At 42.7% G+C, this 21,287-nt stretch overlaps 1 protein-coding gene across 28 annotated transcripts in view; it reads left to right on the top strand.

The window, feature by feature from the left end:
• PSD3 (pleckstrin and Sec7 domain containing 3) overlaps nucleotides 1-21,287 on the top strand; it is a 655,493-nt gene that overhangs the window by 625,479 nt on the left and 8,727 nt on the right. For all 28 annotated transcript variants that reach the window (XR_011498768.1, XM_070499774.1, XM_044751008.2 and 25 more), the window contains one exon: nucleotides 1,312-1,455. Coding sequence is in view for 27 of the 28 variants with exons in the window: in XM_070499774.1 (XP_070355875.1) it covers nucleotides 1,312-1,455 (144 nt within the window). In the remaining variant the exon portion in view is untranslated. The remainder of the gene's footprint in view (nucleotides 1-1,311; nucleotides 1,456-21,287) is intronic.

The raw sequence follows: 21,287 nt of genomic DNA, 5'->3' as shown, positions 1-21,287 counted from the left end.
CTGGTACTTCTTTAGGTGTTTTGGTTTGTTTTAGTTAGTTGGTATTTAAAAAGGAATCTTGTCATCTTTCTTTCACTCTACTTGTTCCTGTCACCTCTCTTGTTTATTTTTCCATTCACGTACTCTGTAAAAACTTTTCATTGTTCTTTTCTATTTTGATGGCTTTAGACTTAGATTTTTTTCTTGTTTGACTTTTAAGACGTGCATTACAACAAATCCCTAGGATATTATATGTGACTCATAATTTCTGAACATCTTTTTTTTTAATTTACAGTAATGTTATATAATCTTAGTGTCCATAATTATTCACTTTCTGGCAGTCTTTTTCACTATTCCCCTCACTCTATGATAAAATTTTTATATTTTGAAATTATGTTGGTATTATACAAAATGTATTTATCACCTAGTTTAATCAGTTCCTCTTCATATGCTTTCATCCATTTATTTCTTATTGTACACATGGAATTTACACTCAACAAGAATGTGGATAATTGACATGTGAAAGTGGGATAGTAAGCAAAGTAGTCATACGGTTTAGGAATGCAAGGGAATTCCAGTCTCTCTGTTTTATTTTTAAAATGTTGCCAAAGGGTTTGATAGTGTCTCTGGTCAGGTAGTTTTTTGCTCAGGTGATATAAATGGTGCCCCTAGAATGGAAATTCTTTGACATAGGATCGGCCAGCTTGCATTGGTGCGCAGTGCCTGTAATAATGCTGTTCAGGCAATAGTCACTCTATAGGTACATTTTAATTGAATAACTACTTTGGATCGATATAGTCGAAGGAAGTCAGAACCTCTACTTTGGAGGGAAAAAGCATAGTGGCTACATTTCTTAGAATGTCATCTGATAGCTTTCAGAGAACTATTTCTTGGTGGCACTGCTTGTCTCAAAAAAGTAAAAATTTGCAGATAGGCGCTTCATTCATTATGAGAGACGGGGGTAACTAGCAGCATTGCTGAGTGGACTTGACATGGAGAAGCCAAACTGTGTGGCCCTCAGAGTAGGTGTTTGTTTGGCTGGTGCCTTGCCTGTTGGAGTATCTCTTAGGAGGCCTGGTCTCAACTTGGTGACAGTTATCCCTGATAAGGGGCTCTGAAAGCATCTGCTTTTGTGCCAGGGGGCTCGGTTGCTGTTTTGCACAGGTGCCTGTGAACACTGGCCTGAGAGAGTCGGTAAGATGTGGCGGCAGGGCACACTGGACTGCCGTGATGGATTAAAGTCATTCCCATCATCAGGGATTTTTTAAAATACTCTACAATTTTTTATTGATTTATTTTCTCACTGCTAAATGGCTTAATAATTTTCTGCAGGAGGAACAGCTGAAATCTCATGAAAGCAAGCTGAAGCAGATTACCACCGAGCTGGCCGAGCATCGCTCGTATCCCCCAGACAAGAAAGTTAAAGCCAAGGAGATCGACGAATACAAACTGAAAGATCACTATCTGGAGTTTGAGGTATATTGAACCTACATGTAGTAAATGGCTAGACCCAGGTTATTCTCTGATTTTTCCATGAAGCATATTTTTTACAGTTACTGTCACTGTGGGAATTGGCTCTGGCTCGGGAGCTCTGGGCATGCTCCAGGTCATGGTGACCCCTCATGTTCATGATTCTATTTAAGCTTCACACAAACATCAAAGGATAACTGTCAGTTTATGTGCTCCAAAGCAACTAGCCTGGCTGGTTGGAATAGCATGTGCCTGCTGCCAGAAGGAAAACAACAGTAGATGGACATGCTGGGGTGAGCAGCTGCTTTCTATGTTTCTGCGTCTCTTCCAGCAGAGTTTGAGTCAAAAAAAGTAGAGTGGAGGAAGTGAGCTCTCGGGTGACATGAAGCGTCAGCTTCTTCCTGCTCGTTGTTGCTGTTGGGCAACACCAATGCATTTGTCCTCTGCCCCTTCCTGCCCTTCAGAAGGAAACTGGGAGATGAAGTTGTGGTACATCCATATATTATAGCAAGTATGGTTATTAAAAAGAATGGGGAGGATCCATAAACTCTGGAAAGACAGAATATTTTAAAGTAAGCTGAAAGGAGTGTATATAGTAAATGTTACCTTTAGCTAAATTTTCTCCAAAATTAGACAGTGTCAGAGTTCCACAGGATCCTCTGACTCTCCGTCTTCAGCTGCCACTTTAACACATTTAAAGTGTCTTTTTTTTAAAGTAGATAATATATAGTCCAAAATGAACAATCAATTATTTTGTAAGTTTTCACATACTTTTTTTTTCTGTTGGGTGTGCTGGATCCATCGTTAGCTAAGCTTTTTCATTGAAGCTCTAGTCTGTTTTACGTCCCACCATCACCTCCTTCATTCCTCTTTTACCATCCTGTTCCCTGCCTGGGCTTAAAACTTAGAACCATCTCAGCACCCTCCTCCTGGTCCACGCGGTCCCTCAGAGTGGAATCAGGAGCCGAATCCTGGTGCTCTGCCTCTGCTGGGCCTCGCAGCTGCCCTTCCTCACCGTGGGCATTGCTTTTATACTTCCTCTGCTCACGTCCCAGGTTTCTCATGTCTCCCCTGAACCTGGTGGTTGCCTTCTAACTGTGTCTTCAGTTCATCCTCCATACTCCTAACACTCGGTTTTCTAAGGCTCAACCCAGATGATGGCATTCCTCTATTTTCCCCTACACCTCCCTACACAGTTTACCTTCTGAATAAAGTCCCAATCCTTAATCTGAGAGGATTTGGGTTCTGGGCTCTTTTTCCATGACAGTCCATGTGTCAGTCACATTTCTGCCCACTCTCTCCAAACACTCCTCTATGCCTTTGTTCATCTGCTTTCCCTGCCCCAAATGTTCTTCCCCTCATCTTCATTCCTGAAAGTCCTGTTCATCTTTCAAGATGTATCCCAAATCCCTCCTTTGGAAAGCCTTCTCTAAGTCTGCTCGTTGGGTTTAATCTGTTCCGGTCCTGGCCACAGCTGGCTTTATGTTGAAGTGACTTCACTATGCTTTGTGTCTACATCGTGGATCCCATAACATCTCCCCCGCAGGACGGTGAGGCCTTGCAGTGCAGGGACCTCAAGTTCACTTCCCATCTGTGCTCTGCACTGGCTTGTCGAATTAGACAGGATTTCATGAAAGCTTAAAGAAGTCTCTTCCTGACTTAGACAATTTATGCTGTAAAACGTGACATTTGATCCAATGCAAACCTATGTTCTAGTTTCCTTCATGGTCAAGCAAGTCCTTGCTCTGGGCAGATGAAGAGAAATCTTTCTTTTATTAAAGGTATAAGTTTATTAGCAAAAACTGTGGAAGCCTTACCATCAAAAGACTTGAAAAAATGTTTTCTAAAAAAATCTAAGCAGCTCCTCTTTCCTCAGGCCTGTTCATTCTTGGGAAGGGGAGCTCTCAAAAAGCAACCATAATTCTTCACACTTCCAAAGGGCTTTCAGCTGTAGGCCCTTCTAGTTTCACACGTGCTAATTAAACTTCCCAACACCTCAGTCCCTGCTTCCAGCACCGGACACCTTGCTTTGCACCCTTGACTCTGAAGGCTGAGAGCCTGTCCCCAGGAGTGGGGGTGGCTGCAGGACCACGGCGAAGTTGCCACTGCTGGAAGCACTTCCTGCTTTGAATCTGCTGTGGTGCCCCTTTTCTGAAAATGTAATCCAGCAAGAGCCAGCATTTTCATTTTCTGATGTGAACTTAGACCAAGCTGGGTGGGGATAAGTCCTGTTTTGATCAAATTGTCACCTCAAGGAGCCCTAAGATTGCATTCCAGGACCCTTGGCTAATTAAAGTCAGACTCATCTGCTAGTATGTCAAGCACCTGGGATTGGTCTGTCACGTTGCATTAACCTGTGTCTGCCACGAAGGTAGAAGTGTGCCTCATTTTATAGATGTTTATCTAAAAGGTTTTTGTAAAAGTAATCCTTTTGTTAAGGTGAATCATTATTTTTCACTATCTTAAAATTGAAGTAGTGTATCTTGTGGGGTCCACTTCACTATTGTTTGAGCCACCAGAATTTGCTGTCCTTTGTGTGCCCATGGAAGTCTTTGCATAGCACTAACTTCTTTGCCTTATAAGCAACATTCCCTGAGCAGGCCACTTCATTCCTTGAGTAGGGGTGTGAGAGTTATTGACCATTTTGTATATTTTGTTCACCACTCTGTCCTCAGCTTCTAGAACATGGACTGAGGGCTCAATACATCCTATTTGTTGAATGGATGAAATGTTATTATTGTGTATAAAAGATAACATCAGAGGAAGCAGTTCTCTGAGAAAGCTTAGTAGCTCCCCTGAAAACAAATCTGACAGGAAGGGGAGAACACAGAGCCTGCAGTTCAGTGGGAACCCCACATGGGCAGCGACAGGAAGGGGAGCTGTAATCCTGCCCCTTGTCTCCATGGAAGGCTCACAAGCAGGAATTAGCTTTCTCACCTATTCCTGCAGCAAGGGCCTCCCTGGGGTTTCAGAGCAATTCTTACAGTTTTCACATCTTCATAAGGAAAAATGCATTTATTTTATTAGAACATAAAGCCATTGTAAACATAAGCACCGGGGATGGTTCCTAACTTTATGCGTTTCAGTTGTTTATGTTACAAGTTGTTTTTTGAGTACGAACAGTCCTTCATGGTGGGCCAAATTCACAGCTCTTTCTATGCTTTAGAATTTCCCAAACCCTAACTGACAGTAAATAATTAGAAATTCTGGTAAATAAGTAGGTAAAGGGTTTTTTGTGTTTGTTTTTTTTTTTAAGTCTACAGAGAGCAACAAGACTTCCATCTCTCTTAGCATTAGCCTCTTAGAAAAAGATTCACTTTTGCTTAAAGCAGCAAACCTCACACAGAATGGGCTATGATTGACCAAATTCGTGCCTCCTTCTGTGTTGATGGTTAATTAGCGGGGAGGGGAGTTGTTTGCGTTTGAGTGACTCCGGCCCCATGCTGTGGCTGTTACTTTGTTAGAAAGTTCACTTGGGATCTGGTCTCACTGTTGAAAGGGTTGTTAGGCATCACAAGTTCACATTAAGAAGCTCATCATCATTTCCCAGTTTCAAAAAATCAGTATCGGAACTAGCCTCACTTCCTTATAAATTAACTTATTTCTACATCATTCACTTCCCATTTCACTTTAAAATGTTTGGATTCATCTCCATGCTTCCGGTGCTTTTGGAAATTTATCAAGATGTGGGACAGATGGATGTTTGTATTGGAAATAAAAACTTAAAAAGTTCCAGCCAGTCAAAGCACCGTGGGTTGAGCTGGGCCAGGAAACTCCGAGCCCTTGAAGAAACAGCCCTTTAAAGAAATTCCCTTGATAACACTGTGGTTGGCCTCAGAAATTTGGCTTTATGTTTCTTCAGCTTTAAACACAACAGCAATTAGAAATTGAAGATACTGTTTGCTCCAGGATGTTATTAATGTAACATTTAAGATGTTTTCAGTGGCTTAAGTAATTAATTCTGAGACCTGAGTAGGGAAGAGGAGACTGTGTAGCAGCCCAAACCTTTTAAAAACATGACTGGGCTGTAAGAGGCTTATTGAAGAGGGGTCACTGAGGGTCAGCATAACAGAGGCTCCCGCGCTTGATTGTAGTGCTGGTAGAAGACTGGCAGCCAGCACATGTGAATGAATTTTATGTGGCCAGCAGACCTAATGTCAACATGTTTTCTTTGGCCAACTCAAGGCTGTCTTTGTTTTCATTGTAATTTTAACGCATTTACGGAAGACAAGCAGTCTCCTCCCCACCACTCCCTATTGCTCATTTGTGTTGTTGGCCTGGCCCTGAAGGCATTTGAATTTGCCATCCCTGGTGCAGAGGCTGCAGCCAGCCACAGCTGCTTTGTTTGTTAGTTAGCTCTTTGAACTTGGGCTTTGGAATCAACTGTCCCTTCATGGTTAGAAAGTGGATCCTTCCAGGTATATGTGTTTTCAGTTCCAATCCAGCAGGAAAAGAAAGTCCTTCCCTGATGGGGTAACCCAGATGCAGAATCAAGTCCCCTTGGCTTAAGGGGCGAGAATGCAGCCCACTGCCTTTTGCCCCTTAATTTCAACATGGAGTAGCATATGCTTATGGCTTAAGAACAGACTCATACCAGCCACATGGCTAGGAAATCCAATTTTAGAAACAACAAATGTCCACTATAACAAAACATATAAATGTCTTGGGACGTAATATTTTAAATCTAGAAAATCTAGGACATTCTTGAGGCATGGTGCATCTTTTTCTGAATTTCAGTTTTTGGTGGCATATAAAATGGCATGATTTCTTCTGAAATTGACATATTTGAGAATGAGAGCACATTCTGTTCAGCGTCATTAGGGAAACTCAAAACTGCTCATATCCAGAAGTGCACATAATATAAATTTCTAGTTGCAAACCATCGATTTTATTGTTGGGTTGTTTGTTGCATGGTGGGTGGATGGGTGGTTTGATGTATTTCTTTTTGAACAAATTCTCTAGTTGTGATCTTAGCTCTGTTTCCTCAGATTGTTCATTTTTTATTTGTCAACATCAGATAAGTAATTTTCACATTACAGACCACTTTTCCTCTCACAGAAGCAGAGTAAGGGCATATCTCAATACAGTGCCAACTGTCACAGGCAAATCCCCCTCAGAAACAAGATGATAAACTATTAATTTTTAAGTGGCCTTGCTCATGAAAGTACAAGGATAGCAGTTACCACCTTTTCCCTCCCTAGTGAAAGCAAGGGAGAAGTCCCATTAACTTACTTAGAGAAGATTAGTGCAAGTCTTGGTCTTAGTAACCGGGTCTAGCCTGGAATCCAGGGCGATCTCTACAGAAAACATCACAAAGGTATGTGTCTGGATCTGAAAAGCTAAGACATTCCAGATTAATAGAATTCTTGGGGAAATTTAAGAATTTTCTTTTGTGAGTGCTGAGTGTTATGAGTCAAACACTAAAGAACTGGGATCAGTAATTGTCTGGGCACTCAATGTGGCTAATAATCGAGACAGTTCTTGCATTGCCATTTGGAATTGCATTTTGCGTAACATGATGAAAGAGGGCTAAGAAGCTCTGGATTTTAATCTGTAAATGATGATGTGTGCTTTTGGAGGAAGGAGAAGCTTAGTAACAGGACCCTTTGAATCACCTTTTAAATAGATGATTGAAAAGAATTAGGGCCATACCTGAGAAGGCAGAATAAACAGCCAGTCAGGTGACTTGAAATGACTCCCTGTCTTTTTTAAATCCCTCCTTATGCCTGAAACATCTGCTCTGATAGGGGTCACTGCTTTGGGTTAAGGTATTGTCTGCAGGAAAAGGGCAAATATTTATAGAGATAAAATAGTAAAATTAGGGAGAGGACTAGTCCGAGAGTTAAGGAGGCCGTTTTAGTCTTATCCTTGGTGTGTTGTTACATAGTTCTCTCTGGGCCTCAGTTTTCTGGCTATAAAAATGAGGTGGGATTGGGTAAACTAACCTATAAGGTCCCTTCCAACTCTCTATTTTTGAAGAGAGAGATGTATTAACACCAATTAGGATATTAGATTAACTCACTCTCATGAAGATCCCTAAGGGTGTTAAAATCAGAGAATTTTTCGATTGGGGGATGCCAGGCGTCTAGACCATCACTACCCGACAGAGAGGCATTGCAAGCCTCATCTGTAATTCTAAATTCTCTAGTAGCTGCATTTCAAAATTAAAGGAAACAGGTGGAATTAATTGTAATGAGATTTTTTTAATTTAACGCAGTATATCCGAAATGTTATCATTTCAATGTGTAATAAGTATAAAATATTGAAGTATTTTACATTCTTTTTTCTTACTAAGTCTTCACAATTTAGTGTATATTTTACACGTAGGGCTTAAGTCAGTGCAGACTAGCCACATTTCACATGCTCTGTAGCTACGCAGGGCGAGTGGCTACTGCGCTGGCTGGCACACGTATAGACCAGACCATGCTGTCTGCTCAAAAGTCAGCCAGGTTTGGAAGGCCTGATAACAGGGCTGGGGACAGGTGTTACACTTGATTTAGGAGGTGGGAGCTGAGCTAACACCCAGCTGTTGTGCCCCTGTGAGGCTTTACGGCGGTATGCGGACGGCCTCCACCCCGATTTGGCAGTGCCTCTGCGGTACTGGATGTTTGATGTTCTGATTGTTATTTCTGCGTGGGCATAGAAGAGGAAGCCCACCCTGTGTGAGTGACGGCCTCCACCCCGATTTGGCAGTGCCTCTGCGGTACTGGACGTTTGATGTTCTGATTGTTACTTCTGCGTGGGCATACAATGAAGAGGAGGCCCACCCTGTGTGAGTGATGTCGCCTGCAGCCTTGTCATGTACTTTTTCACGTCAGGAACTTGTGAGATAGGAGCAAACCAAATATGTTTCCCTCACAAGGAAAGCTGTCATGCAAACAATATGAATCACCTCCTTCCTGGTTTCTTGGACTTTAAGTGACCCACCCACCCCCACCATCTGTTGGTTTGCTGGCTGCTAGTGCCCAATCCTTCCCTGGGTTCACTCTGGTATCAAAGCATCGAAAGGAGTATGTGTTTTTGGTTTTTGTTTTATTTTTACTCAGACTACTTTATCTCTGTCTAACTACGTTAGATTTCTTCCTACTGTTTTCTAGACGAATCTGCATGCTTTTGATGTAAGAGTTTTAAAAACTTGTTTAAGTACCTGATCTGAGATGATGAGGCTTTTTGCAGGGAGCAAACTATTGAGGTTCTTTAGGTATATCTAGTTCAAAATTACTCAATAGACTTATAGTGCAAATTTTAAATGTTTCCAAAATTTTTTTCCGAGAAATATTAGAGAAAAAAATCACATACAAACCAAGAGATGTTTGCTCTAAGAACTCTAGCACAGCATGCATTGGAAGGCTAGCAAGTGGTTCCACTCGTGACATAATCTTCTTGCAGGAGCACTCAGCAACTTGTCCACTCGTGTCCCTGCTTGAGGGGCAACTCTCTCTCTCACACACACACACACACACACACACACTAAAGAATGTGCAGGGTACTTCCACAGTAGGTCTCTTCCCTGACCAGACCTGACCTTTGGTAAAATTGGGAAATATGTAAATCATTGCCTACGTTTCCCATTTCTGATCAGTGCCCTCTTCCCCACCTGCTAGTTCACGTTTTCCTCCCAAAGATCAGTACAGTGTCTTCTTCCATATATCTTGCTTCAAGGAGCTCTCACCTGCTTGGAGAATCCTGGAAGATTTATAGCTGGAAAGTGGCCCCATGCCTTCATTCTGCCCATGTGGAACCTGAGACCTAGAGGAACTTAAAGCCCGGTCGCTCAATGTTCCGACTCCACAAGTTGGAAAATGCTTCACCGAGACAGGCTCAAAAAGATCGTAGCTTATGGTTTTTCCCACTTAAAGAGACGTTTGACCGGGTAACACAGAAGGTGTGAAACTGCTTTAAGCTCAAAAGCAATTAATAAATCTTGGGGATGAAATGTCATGGGAGATCGTAGGTAAATAGTTTAGAGCAAAGGTCTCTTGAAGCCTCCTCAAATCCTACTTTAAAAATTTCCTTGGGGGGCCCTGGCCCAGTGGCGCAGCGGTTAAGTTCACACACTGTGCTTTGGCGGCCTGGGCTTCACCAGTTCGGATCACGGGTGTGGACATGGCACTGCTTGGCAAGCCATGCTGTGGTAGGCATCCCACATATTAAGTAGAGGAAGATGGGCATGGATGTTAGCTCAGGGCCAGTCGTCCTCAGCAAAAAGAGGAGGATTGGCAGCAGATGTTAGCTCAGAGCTAATTTTCCTCACAAAAAAAAAAATTTCCTCAGAAGACAGACCCTGTCCCCTGATGACTGCATTGTCCTTTTTGGAGCCATAGGTCTGTGACAAACAAGCTGTAGTGAAGAATTCTGGGAATGTGCTTCTGAGGGATACCTTGTAAGACTTAGGGAAGTCAAATACAATCAGAAGTGTAAACAAAACATAGACTGAAGAATTAAGAGCATGACCTGTATAAAAGTATTGTCATAGCAAACTAAAATTTTGTTTTAGACGTGAGTTCCACAAGGAAAACTTCAGTGAGAGACAGACTTTTATCCCACAGAGTTAAATTTAGCCCCTTATCCAGGTAGCAGTATTTCTCCAGCTCAAATGACTTATCCTGGGTATGTAGAAACTTAACTTCATGTCCCTGTGTTTCAAAGGACAATGTTTTTTCTATTTTGCTGAACAGCACTTTTTAATCCCATTAATCCAATCAGGGTGGATTTTCTTTGTTAGTTAATTTCTTTTTTTAAAGATTGGCACCTGAGCTAACAACTGTTGCCAATCTTTTTTTTTTTTTCCTGCTTTTTCTCCCCAAATGCCCCCAGTACATAGTTGTATATTTTAATTGTAGGTCCTTCTAGTTGTGCCAAGTGGGACGCCGCCTCAGCATGGCCTGACCAGTGGTGCCATGTCTGCACCCAGGATCTGAACTGGCGAAACCCTGGGCCGCCGAAGCAGAGCGTGAACTTAACCACTCGGCCATAGGCCAGCCCCCGTTAGTTAATTTTATACTTGGCTATTGCCAAAGCCCTCACCCAAGGCCAAGCCAGATGGGGCCCTGGGAACAGGCATAACCAGGGCCCCCAGAGCCAGAGGCTGTGCATGACAAACCTTTGTCGGATCACCTCCTTGACAGGTGGAGCCGGACAATTCGCTTCTTAAATTTTCCACCTAGAAAACAAAATGTGTACTGATCTCTAAGTGAACTTTGTGGACTTTTAAAAAACAAATTCTGGGCTCAGTTTTTAAAAAAAGACAAAAATTTGGCTACTAATACAGGCTGGGTTTATAGAAATGATTTTGAGAACTAGAGAAGCAACGTGTGAAGAATGAGAGGGGTAGCAGTGTTTTAAAAATTGTTCTCAGGGGCCAGCCCAGTGGCTCAGCGGTTAAGTGTGCACTTTCCGCTTTGGCAGCCCGGGGTTCGCCGGTTCGGGTCCCAGGTGCGGACATGGCACTGCTTGGCAAGCCATGCTGTGGTAGGCGTCCCACATATAAATTGGAGGAAGATGGGCATGGATGTTAGATCAGGGCCAGTCCTCCTCGGCAAAAAGAGGAGGATTGACAGCAGTTAGCTCAGGGCTAATCTTCCGCAAAAAAAAATAATAATAATTAGTTCTCAGCAGGAATTGAGAATACCCCTCCCTAGCAGCCCAGAGACGGCAACATTGCCTGTGAAGGTAAGGGCACCACAGGGGTCTGCCTGCTCAGTCCAGGCCACCAGGTGGGCTCTGAGAGGCGTAACAGGACCAGGAGTGGGGACTCCACTGATAGCCATTCCGCTCTCCTTCCTCTCAGGGCCTGAGGCAGATCTCCTTAGGGGCCGTGGAGTAGGGCTGAGTTGCCACCTGGCGAAGCCCAGAGGCCACAGGAGCCCCTGGGTGGGGAGGATGGAGCAGCAGAATGGAGGGATGACTCTTGCAAAATGCTCTCTACAAACTCAGGTCCTTTTTGTCTTTCTCAGGGCTTTTTTACTTCTGCTTATATTATTATATAAAAGTAAGCTTTTTATTTTGAAGTTGTTTTTTTTAAATTTAAGTCACAAAGTGCATTTAGGGAACAGTAGAGCAGAAAGGTAGACTGAAACGAAAGAATGGAATTTACACTTCCTCGGGCTTTCCCACGAAGCCACAAATACAAACTATACAAACTGAAAATGGGTGTACTTGCCAAAGTTAGGCAGTGCGTTACCACTGCATGCTGAAGCCTGATATGGGAGTAGCACAGGAAAAAACACTTTAAAATTTGCGTTTAAAGATGTAAATCCTAGCATAGCATTCAGATAACAACTTATAGAAAGCACTGTTTTGAACGTAATTGCTTTCTTAAGTTAGCAGGTGGTGGTGGGTGAAGCAGCTGGTCAAGGAGGCAGTCTCTGCAAGTCAGCTCTCCCTCAGCCTGTGGAGCCGGCACGCCGGGTCTGAACAAGCAGTCACTTCAACAGCTGCTGCTTGTTTTGTTTGCTTGTTTTTTATTTTTTGGTTTGCTTCTTTGTTTTCCAGTGTAGAGATGTAGGAGCAAAAAGCGTTTTGCTATGTGTGTGTCAAGCTTTCTCCCCATTTCATTTTAAGATGGCTTTTTACCCTGTCTGCATGAGAAGGGGAATGTCAGCAGGAAATGTATTCAGGATCTGATTGCTGGAGCAGAGAGGTCTGAATGCAAAGGGCAGCGCCAAGCTAAAATTGCCAGTGCAGTCTTATTTTCATTCAGGTTGTTACTATTGTATTCATGTATCAGAGGTCAAAAGGAAATAGTTTTCTATTGAATGAAATAAAAAATGGTATGCAGGGCTCACGAGAAAAGAAACTGCTGAATCAGATGCATGTATATTTATATACGGATGTGATTAAACTTCTTTTCAAATAATATCAATAGTTGTATAGGGGAGGAAAACATTTCCCTTCCTCCTTTCTAGGTTCTTTGGCAGGCCTAATAATTAAATTGACATAAGAGACATGAACAGGAGAAAAACAAATTTAATTTTGTATGTAGGAGCCTGTGAAAATATGAGACTCCCCAAAGTAACCAAGGCAAGCAACTTTCATACTTCTGAGACAAAGAAACAATAAATTTGTGAAGAATTGACAAAACAAAGGGGTTTGGGCTTAGGGTAGCAAATTAGTGAAGAAGCAACAAGGTTTGTTTCCACAGCCGTGTTGGCCTTGAAGTCCCTGTCTCTGGCGGTAAGGGTGCCTTCTGTCCTGCTCTGCGCAGGGCACCTTCACATGCAAATTTATTTCCTGCTTTGGGGGGGACAAAGGAGGGTCAACATGTCTTTCTTGCACCTGCTGTTTCTTAAGTAACTTTCATTCAAAATAATCAGTAGGCCAAAGGGGCCTATTTTAGGGTGACATATTTTGCCCCCTTCAGTTGTGATTTTTTTTTTAGCAAGCAATTAACATTCAACCTAAGCAGCAACTTGCTTGGCCTTAAACACACTATTTTCCATTCCTCCCAGTAGGCATTGCTGCTAGTGAAAAGGGATATTTTTTCCACATATTTGAGAAGTATTTTTATAGGTAATTGAAGACCAACTTAATAAATTAATATAACCAAAAAATGTAATGAGTTACAGAGTGAAGAAAAAACTTTATTTTAGGAGAAAAAGAACGCATTAAGCATTTGAAGTGTCTTTGGCTCTTGGTAATCAAAGAAGGCTTCCTGGAAACAGCAAACCTGAAGGAGAGTAAGAGTGTGAGCTTGCAGAACGGGCAGAACAGTGGAAAGGACGCTGAGATGTCTCTCTGCAGAGAGTAGCTCCTGGGCTTGGATTTGGTAAAATGCCGTCTGAAGTTGTTTTTCTGAGAGTGGAATTAGATTCTGCAGTTACACTGCTAGAAACACATTCACACTGTTGGAGAACTCCTGAGGAAGGAAGCTGAACATACGGCTCTGAAATTTTTTACAATTGATCTGAGACTGAATCAGCTAGCACTAAAAAATCTTTAATGTCATGACCAAAGGCAGCCAATTGTCGCTGAGGCACATCTTCTTCTTCTCAAACCCTCTTTGCCTTTCTTGATGAAAGACACATACCCCAACGGGCTGTGTAATGAAGACTGAAGAATGATTTAGGAAAATGAAGTAATGCCGTACTTATTAGATAGTGGCAGTGTCAACACCAGGCCACCTGACCCCAAGACTTTTCTTTTCACTGCCACAGTGTTTCTCACAGACTCATTTTCTACATCCCGTCTCATTTTTAACATGTCCTGTCTGGAGCTATGTTAATTCTTGCATAATGATTACTTTGTGGCTTGAAATTATATTAATTAAAACATTTAATTTTTTTGTTTTTTCTTCTTCCCTTTTTACCACCTGGTTATGAACATTATTGTCAGGACAAAAGCATAAAACTTTAGTATTGTTATTATTTATTTGTTTAATGTCAGCAGCAGATTCCTTCCTGTGTTAATATTGATGAGGGAGCTTAGAATCATAGGTTAGTATCAAAGTATTTACCCAATGGTAAATGTGATCCTGATAGAGTACATGTAATTAGATATCAGAATGATCATGAAGTGAATGCAGATATAAATAAGCATTGACAAATCCTTATCTTTTTAATGAATGCTTTTGTTAGCAGGGTAAATTTAAAGGCTGTTCTTCAAGACAGAATGAGATCTGGTAACCATCCAGATAGAGAACTACCATAGTCTCCATACAGTGGTTCAGTTTCTCACTTTATCTTTTAAGGTCAAACTGGTTAATAAAACTTTGTATTCAGTTACTACTACATAAGAGATGCTCAGAAAATATGTCTCTGTTTTACGAACCACAAAGGTAAGGTATAAACTGATGCGGGGTCGGTGAGCCGAGGAGTCGAAAGAAAGATTTCTTAGACTCTCAAGATCTGGCAGTAGTGCTCTTTTATTTAGAGAATAGTGTGGAATAGCATGGGGACAGGACCCATGGGCAGTCAGAGCTTCTGCTGCCGCCGCTTCTGCTGCCCCTGCTGGCATGGGGACAGGGCCCATGGGCAGGCAGAGCTGCTGCTGCTGCCCCCGCTGGCATGGGGACAGGACCCATGGGCAGGCAGAGCTGGTGCGTGGGGACAGTACCCACGGGCAGTCAGAGCTCCTGCTGCTGCCCCGAGTTGAGGGTTAGGGCTAAATTTAAGGCATAGGTATATGATTCATCTCTTTACAAGACAAAGGAAAGAACATGAAAAAAAGTTAAAATGGTATCAGTGCAGGTGGGGTCTGGTCATTGAGTGATCCCATGACTTTTAGACAAGAATCAAATCGGATTAAGTACAGGTTAGAAAGGTTAGACGCCACCACCCTAAACCAGTTACATGAGATTGCCAGACAGCAACCAACTTAAGTTCTTGCCTTCCCCATTAAGAGCTTCTAGAGATAAGACCATTCCCCCTTCTTCCTGGCAGAGAGGGAGACATCTTCACAGATAGAGGTTTCCCTTAGAAATGTAAATGTTTCCCAACAAAGGGGCAAACAAATTCCACTCCTTGGAGCCTGAATCTCATCTGTAGTTTTAAAACTAACCAGCCTAAAAATCCTCATCATAAGCCATTTTAAAATTAAGCAGCCTAAAAATCCTCATCATAAACCATTTTAAAATTAAGCAGCCTAAAAATCCTCATCATAAACTACTTCTCTTTCTCTGTGGAGAGAGTGCCCCAGTCTTAAGCATGCAGCCTGACCCTCCATGGGCTGTGCAGGGTTTGCCGTGCGTCCTGACAGCCACAGTCAAGTGGATGTGGGTGTGGGGAGGACATGGACAGGTCTTTGCTGAGTGGCGGCTCAAGCCTCAGTGCTGCCACACAGTGTCAGACCTTAGTGTTTTTGTGAAACATGGCAATGGTGTGTAGGGGAGGAAGACATTTCCTCTACCCACTCTAGGTCCTTCTGCTGGCCCGGCTACAAATTAAATTCACATGAGACAGAATAACAAGAGAAAATTAAACAAAGCTTTATAACATGTATAGCATGGGAGAGACCCAGAAAAACTGAGTAACTCATCAAAATGGTGGAAGCCCTCCCCTTAAATACCATCCTCAGCTAAAGACAAAGGAGGGTGTTGGGGGCAGGGAGGGTCAGTTGCAGGAGATTACCAGACAAGCACAGTAAACAAGAGTCAGGTTATTATGCAGATTTAAGTCCTTGCCTTCCGCATTGATAAGAATTTCTAGAGATAACATCATCCCCCCTTCTTCCTGGTACAGAGAGGGAGACACCTTTATAGATGGATATTTCCTTTACAAATGTAAATTTCTCTTTACAAAGGGTTAAATTCTGCTTTTCAGAGTTTCTCTCATGTCTGCAGTTTTTAAAAGTAACCAGCCCCAAATAATCCTCATGCCAAAGAGACATTTCTTGGGGTGGCCAATTCCAGTCCCCCACAGGTGGAACACTGAAGGTCAAAGTATGTCTCCTGACGCACTGGCTGAGGAACTCATCAGGCATCTACCTCTACGTCTATATCCATGTTATTTTTATTTTTCTAGAATTTGTCATATTGGGAGTTCAAAATGTTTTCTGCTAGATATGAGAAATTTTATTTTCTTATATTCGTTCTTTCCATGCATACATTCATCAGATGTTTACTCAGTGTGTACTGTGTCTTCTCCGTGCTGGGGATACATTAGTGCACAAGAACGAAGGCCCCCTCGTGCAAGTGCATGCTGGTACTGGCACGGTGAAGATAAGCAGGATTCTTTTGTAAATGAAGTCGAAGGCTGATGGTGAGAAGTGCGGAGGAGAAAAATGAAGCCATAAACAGCAATAAAAGTAGGTGTTTTTTTAGATTTGGATTGCCAGGGGAAGGCCTCAGTGTAAAGGTGACATGTGAGTGAAGAGGGAAAGAGGTGAAGGAGGGAAGGGAATAAGCCCTGTGGATTCCTGGGGGAGGTGATTTTTGGGCAGTGAACAGCAAGCACCAAAGGTCCTAGAGAGGAGTGCGTCTGCTGCATTCAAGGAGAGCAGGAGGCAGAGTGGCTGGCGACAGTGAGCACCAGGAGAGCACCGAGAGATTAGACCAGAGAAGGGCGAGGAGGGTTGGCACAGGTTAGGGGTTTTTAGGCCATTGTAAGGATTTGAGGTTCGGAAGGACTTTTAAGAATGAGAAGCCACTGGAGCTTTTTGAGCAGAGATGACAGGCTCTGACTCACCTTTAACAGATGACGTCTTTTGGGAAGAGTGTGCGTGAGGGGCAAGGGCGGAAGCCAGGAGACCAGTTAGGCGGCTATTGCAATAATCCAGGTGCACGATGCTGGTGCTTGGTCCAGCCTGAAGGCGTGGAGATGGTGAGAAATGGTGTGACTCTGAGTATGTTCTGAAGACAGGAACAGGACTTGCTGACAAAATGGATGTGGGGTATTAGAGAAAGAGAAAACTCAAGGGCTGAAGTTTTTATTGTCAAATTTCATTCTTCAGGATTTTAGACGTGTCTCTAAGCCTGCTCCATAAATACTAGAATACCAGTCATTCCGTAACTGGTATCGAACTCTCAGTTTTTGGTTAACTCCTCCACTCTCCTAGACATCTTGCATGTTGTAGGCTTATAGGGAAGAACTGAGAGCACTGGACTCCAGCGCCCGTAGAGGTTAAGCAATTGATATAAAACTACTAATGAAATAATAAAATAGCCATTGATTTAATATTCATTATGTGACCACAGAATGGCCTATAGTGGATAATGTCCGTCAATAATTTGTCAAATATTCAGAGAAAACCCAACAAAGCTATATAACACCAGTGCCTATTAATCAAGCATATTTTTTCCTAAATAAAATTGACAGGAACAGCATGTACAACTCAATTGGGATATTTTTTTATGAGTGAGACCAAGCTGAGTTTTGACCATTTTATTAGCTAAGAATGCTTTTGGCTGCAGATAACAGAAAACTTGACTAAGTGTTTAAACAGTGTAAACATTTTTTATCTCACTTAAGAAAACTGGAAGCGAATGGTTATTGGCTGCTAAGTCTTGCCATTAAGGATGTATGATCTTTCTAAATTTCCAATTTGCTATTCTTGGCACATTGGCTTTTTTGTTTTCATGCTTATCATTTTATGGTCTCAACATGGCTACCTGAACTCCAGACATTCTGTCTCCCACCTTCTGTCAGGATAGCAAAAGCTGTCACAAAAGTACCCTCGTCAACTTCACCTTACATGTCATTCGTCACATCTAGGCCACATGGCTGCAAGGTTGACTGGCAAAGCAAGTAAGGGTTATCATGTCTGGTTGCAACCATGATGTCTGTCCTGGGCCTGGGCACATTGACGTCCTCAATAAAAATCACAGTTCCATTAGTGTGAACGAGGCTGCTGGGGATGCGCACACAGTGTCTGCCACATTGTCCTCCAGCTTCCCTGGCCAAGATTGACCATTTGAATATGAGCATCAGGTTTTCAGTCTCTGAGCTGGTGCATCATAGACTTAAAATGTGGTTTACAAATAACACTTGCTGCTGCTTCTCTGCTTTTCCTTACCAGCTTTAACTTAAAACTTACATTTCACAACTGATCTTAGAAAAATGATAAGAATTCTGTCTTCTCTGAAAGGAGGAAGGGAAATAAAACCCCCCAAAGATTCCACATGGTTGCCTAGGTAGGAAGAAGTATGACCTTCCCACCCCCAAAAAGGAGAAAACCAGGAGAGAGCCGTGAAGCCGGGACTTTTACAGCTGTGTTCATCCCCATGCTCTTCGGGGCTTCGCTCAGAGCTGTTGTTCTGTGCTAGGAGCAATCTTTTCTTGGCCCCGAAGCCTCTGGAATGAGATCCACATACTTAGATGAGTCTCTTGTCCCAGAGGGTGTGGTTGGAAGCAGTGCCACAGAAGAGCTCTCAGATCTGGGGTGCGTTCTCTTAAAGGACTGTGAACAGGCATTTGCTTTGGCTTCAGAGAACGGCAGCAAGCAAAGCTCTGTTACCAGGTGTCGCAGCCTCTGCCCTGAGAAGCTTTGTAGCTCAGAATAGAGCACGGACCCTTGGAAGCTCATAAACCCCTGGGGATTCCTTGTCCTCGTTTCTCTTCCAACAGCCGAGCTCTCCTCCCTTCCCGTCCCTTTCACCTTGTTTGTCTTCTCTTCTGATGAGTCACGAACGTACTGCTCCTCCTCTGTGCTGACCTTTTGTTTGTTGATTAACACACTGATGTAATTTATTGAAGGCTACAGTTTTGCAGCTGGAGCTATAGAACGAATGGATGAAATAGTTTTCTTTCATGTATTTTTCAGATGAATTTTCCTGGTAATATCAGTTTCTTCGAAGACTAGTAGAAAACTGGCCTTATCACCTTCTCTCATTTTGTTCCCTTTCAAGTCACCTCAAAAAATTATCCTTCATCCCCCTTTCACTGTATAAATGCCCCAGCTTTGTGAAATAGCATGCCTTACAGTGGTGGTCTGAATCTATTTTTAAACTGCTTTTAGATCGTTTTACTAAACCTTGTTCATATTGGGAGTAATCCTTTCCTCCATTTTAATCTTGTCACCAAGGCAGGTTAGAGACAGATTTAGTAATAAATTCCTAGAATGACTAGAACTTTCAAACTAGTATGCCCTTTGGATATTGTCTAGTTCAATCGTCTGATTCACTGATGCACAGACTAATGTGTAATACTGATGACATATTTTTTTATTAGCAGATGCCCTTCTTAAACCCTTATGTAGCTTTCTGAGATAAGTTTAGTCTTTTATTCTTTTACTTTGTTACCTCTTTATTAGACTTAGAATGTGCATCAATTAGTAATGCTTTCAGCTGCAATTAACAGTACCTGAGAAAAAGTGGCTTAACCCCTAAGGATATTTATCATCCATACTTAACAGGGTATTCAGAGGTAGTAGGGAATCTGAGAGTTGGATCCAGCTCACTGAGTCATCAAGAACCCAGGCTCTTTCTGTCTTTCCAATTTTCCTCCGGCCTAGCTTGTTGTCCTTTGTCTTCACACCTGCTGCCCCCATGTCACAGGGCGCAGCTTTAGGAAACGCACCTATGTCAAGGAAAGAGTAAGAGTGAGGGGCTAGCACCAGTGGCTTCTCCTCTAAATCCTGTCCGTTTAATCAGGGAGCAAAATACCTTTCCAGAAGCACCCCAATACACTTCTCCGTACATCTTATTGACCAGAATATCACATGGCCCCACTTAGCTGCAGGAGGGGCTGGGGAAGTATGGGGTTTTATCAACCTTTGCAGTGGGAGGGACATTGGAGGAGAGGGGTTTGAGAGTGGCTTTTGATTGGCCAAACCAACAGTGTCTGTCAGAGTAGTCATCCTAAACACTGCATTCACCTGTATCTTTTCCTGCCCATTCACCCAAAACTTACGAGCATCGGCCCTCGAGTCAGACTTCCAGAGTTCACATCCCAGCTTCACTTCGTTGCTGACTCTGACTTGAGGCTTCCCTCTGCTTGTGTTTCCTTTACTGTAAGACAGGGTTAATAAGACACCAATTCCATATGATGATTACATTAATGGCCTGAAGTTAGCACGTGGCACTCCATAAATGTCATCATCGCCACCCACCAAGGCTTAGCACTCCCACATAGATACCAACCAAGCCCAGAGCAAGCTTCATGACTGGCAGTTTTTTCCCACTTTTGAACAAAACAACTTGAAAGAGTAGCTTCAAGTAGCTTGAACTTCATAATTACTAACTTAAAAGTGAGATATACAAAATCTCAACCTGATTAGAAAAATCCCTAAAAGATTTCCAGTCATAACAGAATTTGCCTACCTTTATTGGGATGATTTATAACTGCCACGTTTCTTTATTTAGAAATAAAACACTTTAGGCCTTCTGTAAATCCTTTATGTATTCAAGCTGTATGGTGAAAGACTTATTTTGATTTGAATCCATCAAATCAAGAATCTGAGACTCTTCTGTAATCTGCAATATATATATAATAGTTCTATAGAGTGACTCAGCTGGAAACTTTAAAAAAAAAACCAGCACCAAGTAAAGTTAGAGACAGAAATCTCTGCAGTGTCTTCTCAGTTAGACAGGAGAATCCAGGAGCTGTTTAAACATAGGAGATACTCAACAGATAGCTGTTGATGAAAAAAAATTTGTAGAATGCAAAAACATCAGGAAATAATTTCAAGTTTTCCAGGAAACCATAGTACTCTAGAATTTGGTAATCCTAGCATAAAAGCAATGGCGAGAACCCCAGAGCAGCTTCTAGAAAGAATTGTGGTCTTATAGGGGACTGGAGAGTAGGATCATCATAGACTCATAGGGGAGTCTTTGCAGAGCTACAGGAGCAGGAAAGAAAGTAAGTGACCATGTTCCAGTGAGGGTCAAGTGAGGCCACGGTCCTGGAGGAAGCTCAGGTGACCACAGGACTGAGCCCCGGGAGCCATCCACTCGCCAAAAACCCGAGGTCACAGCTTCCACCCTTCTTGTGCCTGAGGGATCAGGAAGCATGTCTTCCATCTAACAACCCGTAATTCCAAGTTGACATTCCTTCAGAATGCAGAACAAATAAGGACAACAAAAATTCTGTCTTTATTTCTTAAAATTTTTTTTTTCCTTTTGGTGAGGAAGATTAGCCCTGAGCCAGCACCTGTCACCAGTCTTCCTCTTTTTGCTTGAGGACGACTGTCACTGAGCTAACACCTGTGCCAGTCTTCCTCTATTTTGTATGTGGGACACTGCCACATCGTGGCCTGATGAGTGGTGTGTGGGTCCACGCCTGGGATCAGAATCAGTGAACCCCGGGCCTCTGAAGTGGAGCACGCAAACTTCACCACTCTGCCACGAGGCCAGCCCCTTTATTTCTTATCTAAATGAATGGATCCATCAGCCGGTCTCCGGTAGCTGTTGCCCACTTTGGGGAATGAAGTCGAGTCGTCAGCAGCCAGTCCCGTTCTCCAGGTGG

Source organism: Equus asinus, chromosome 27 (genome assembly GCF_041296235.1).
Source record: "Equus asinus isolate D_3611 breed Donkey chromosome 27, EquAss-T2T_v2, whole genome shotgun sequence".
NCBI classification, from domain to species: Eukaryota; Metazoa; Chordata; class Mammalia; order Perissodactyla; family Equidae; genus Equus; species Equus asinus.
This window is presented reverse-complemented; position numbering and strand designations above follow the sequence as displayed.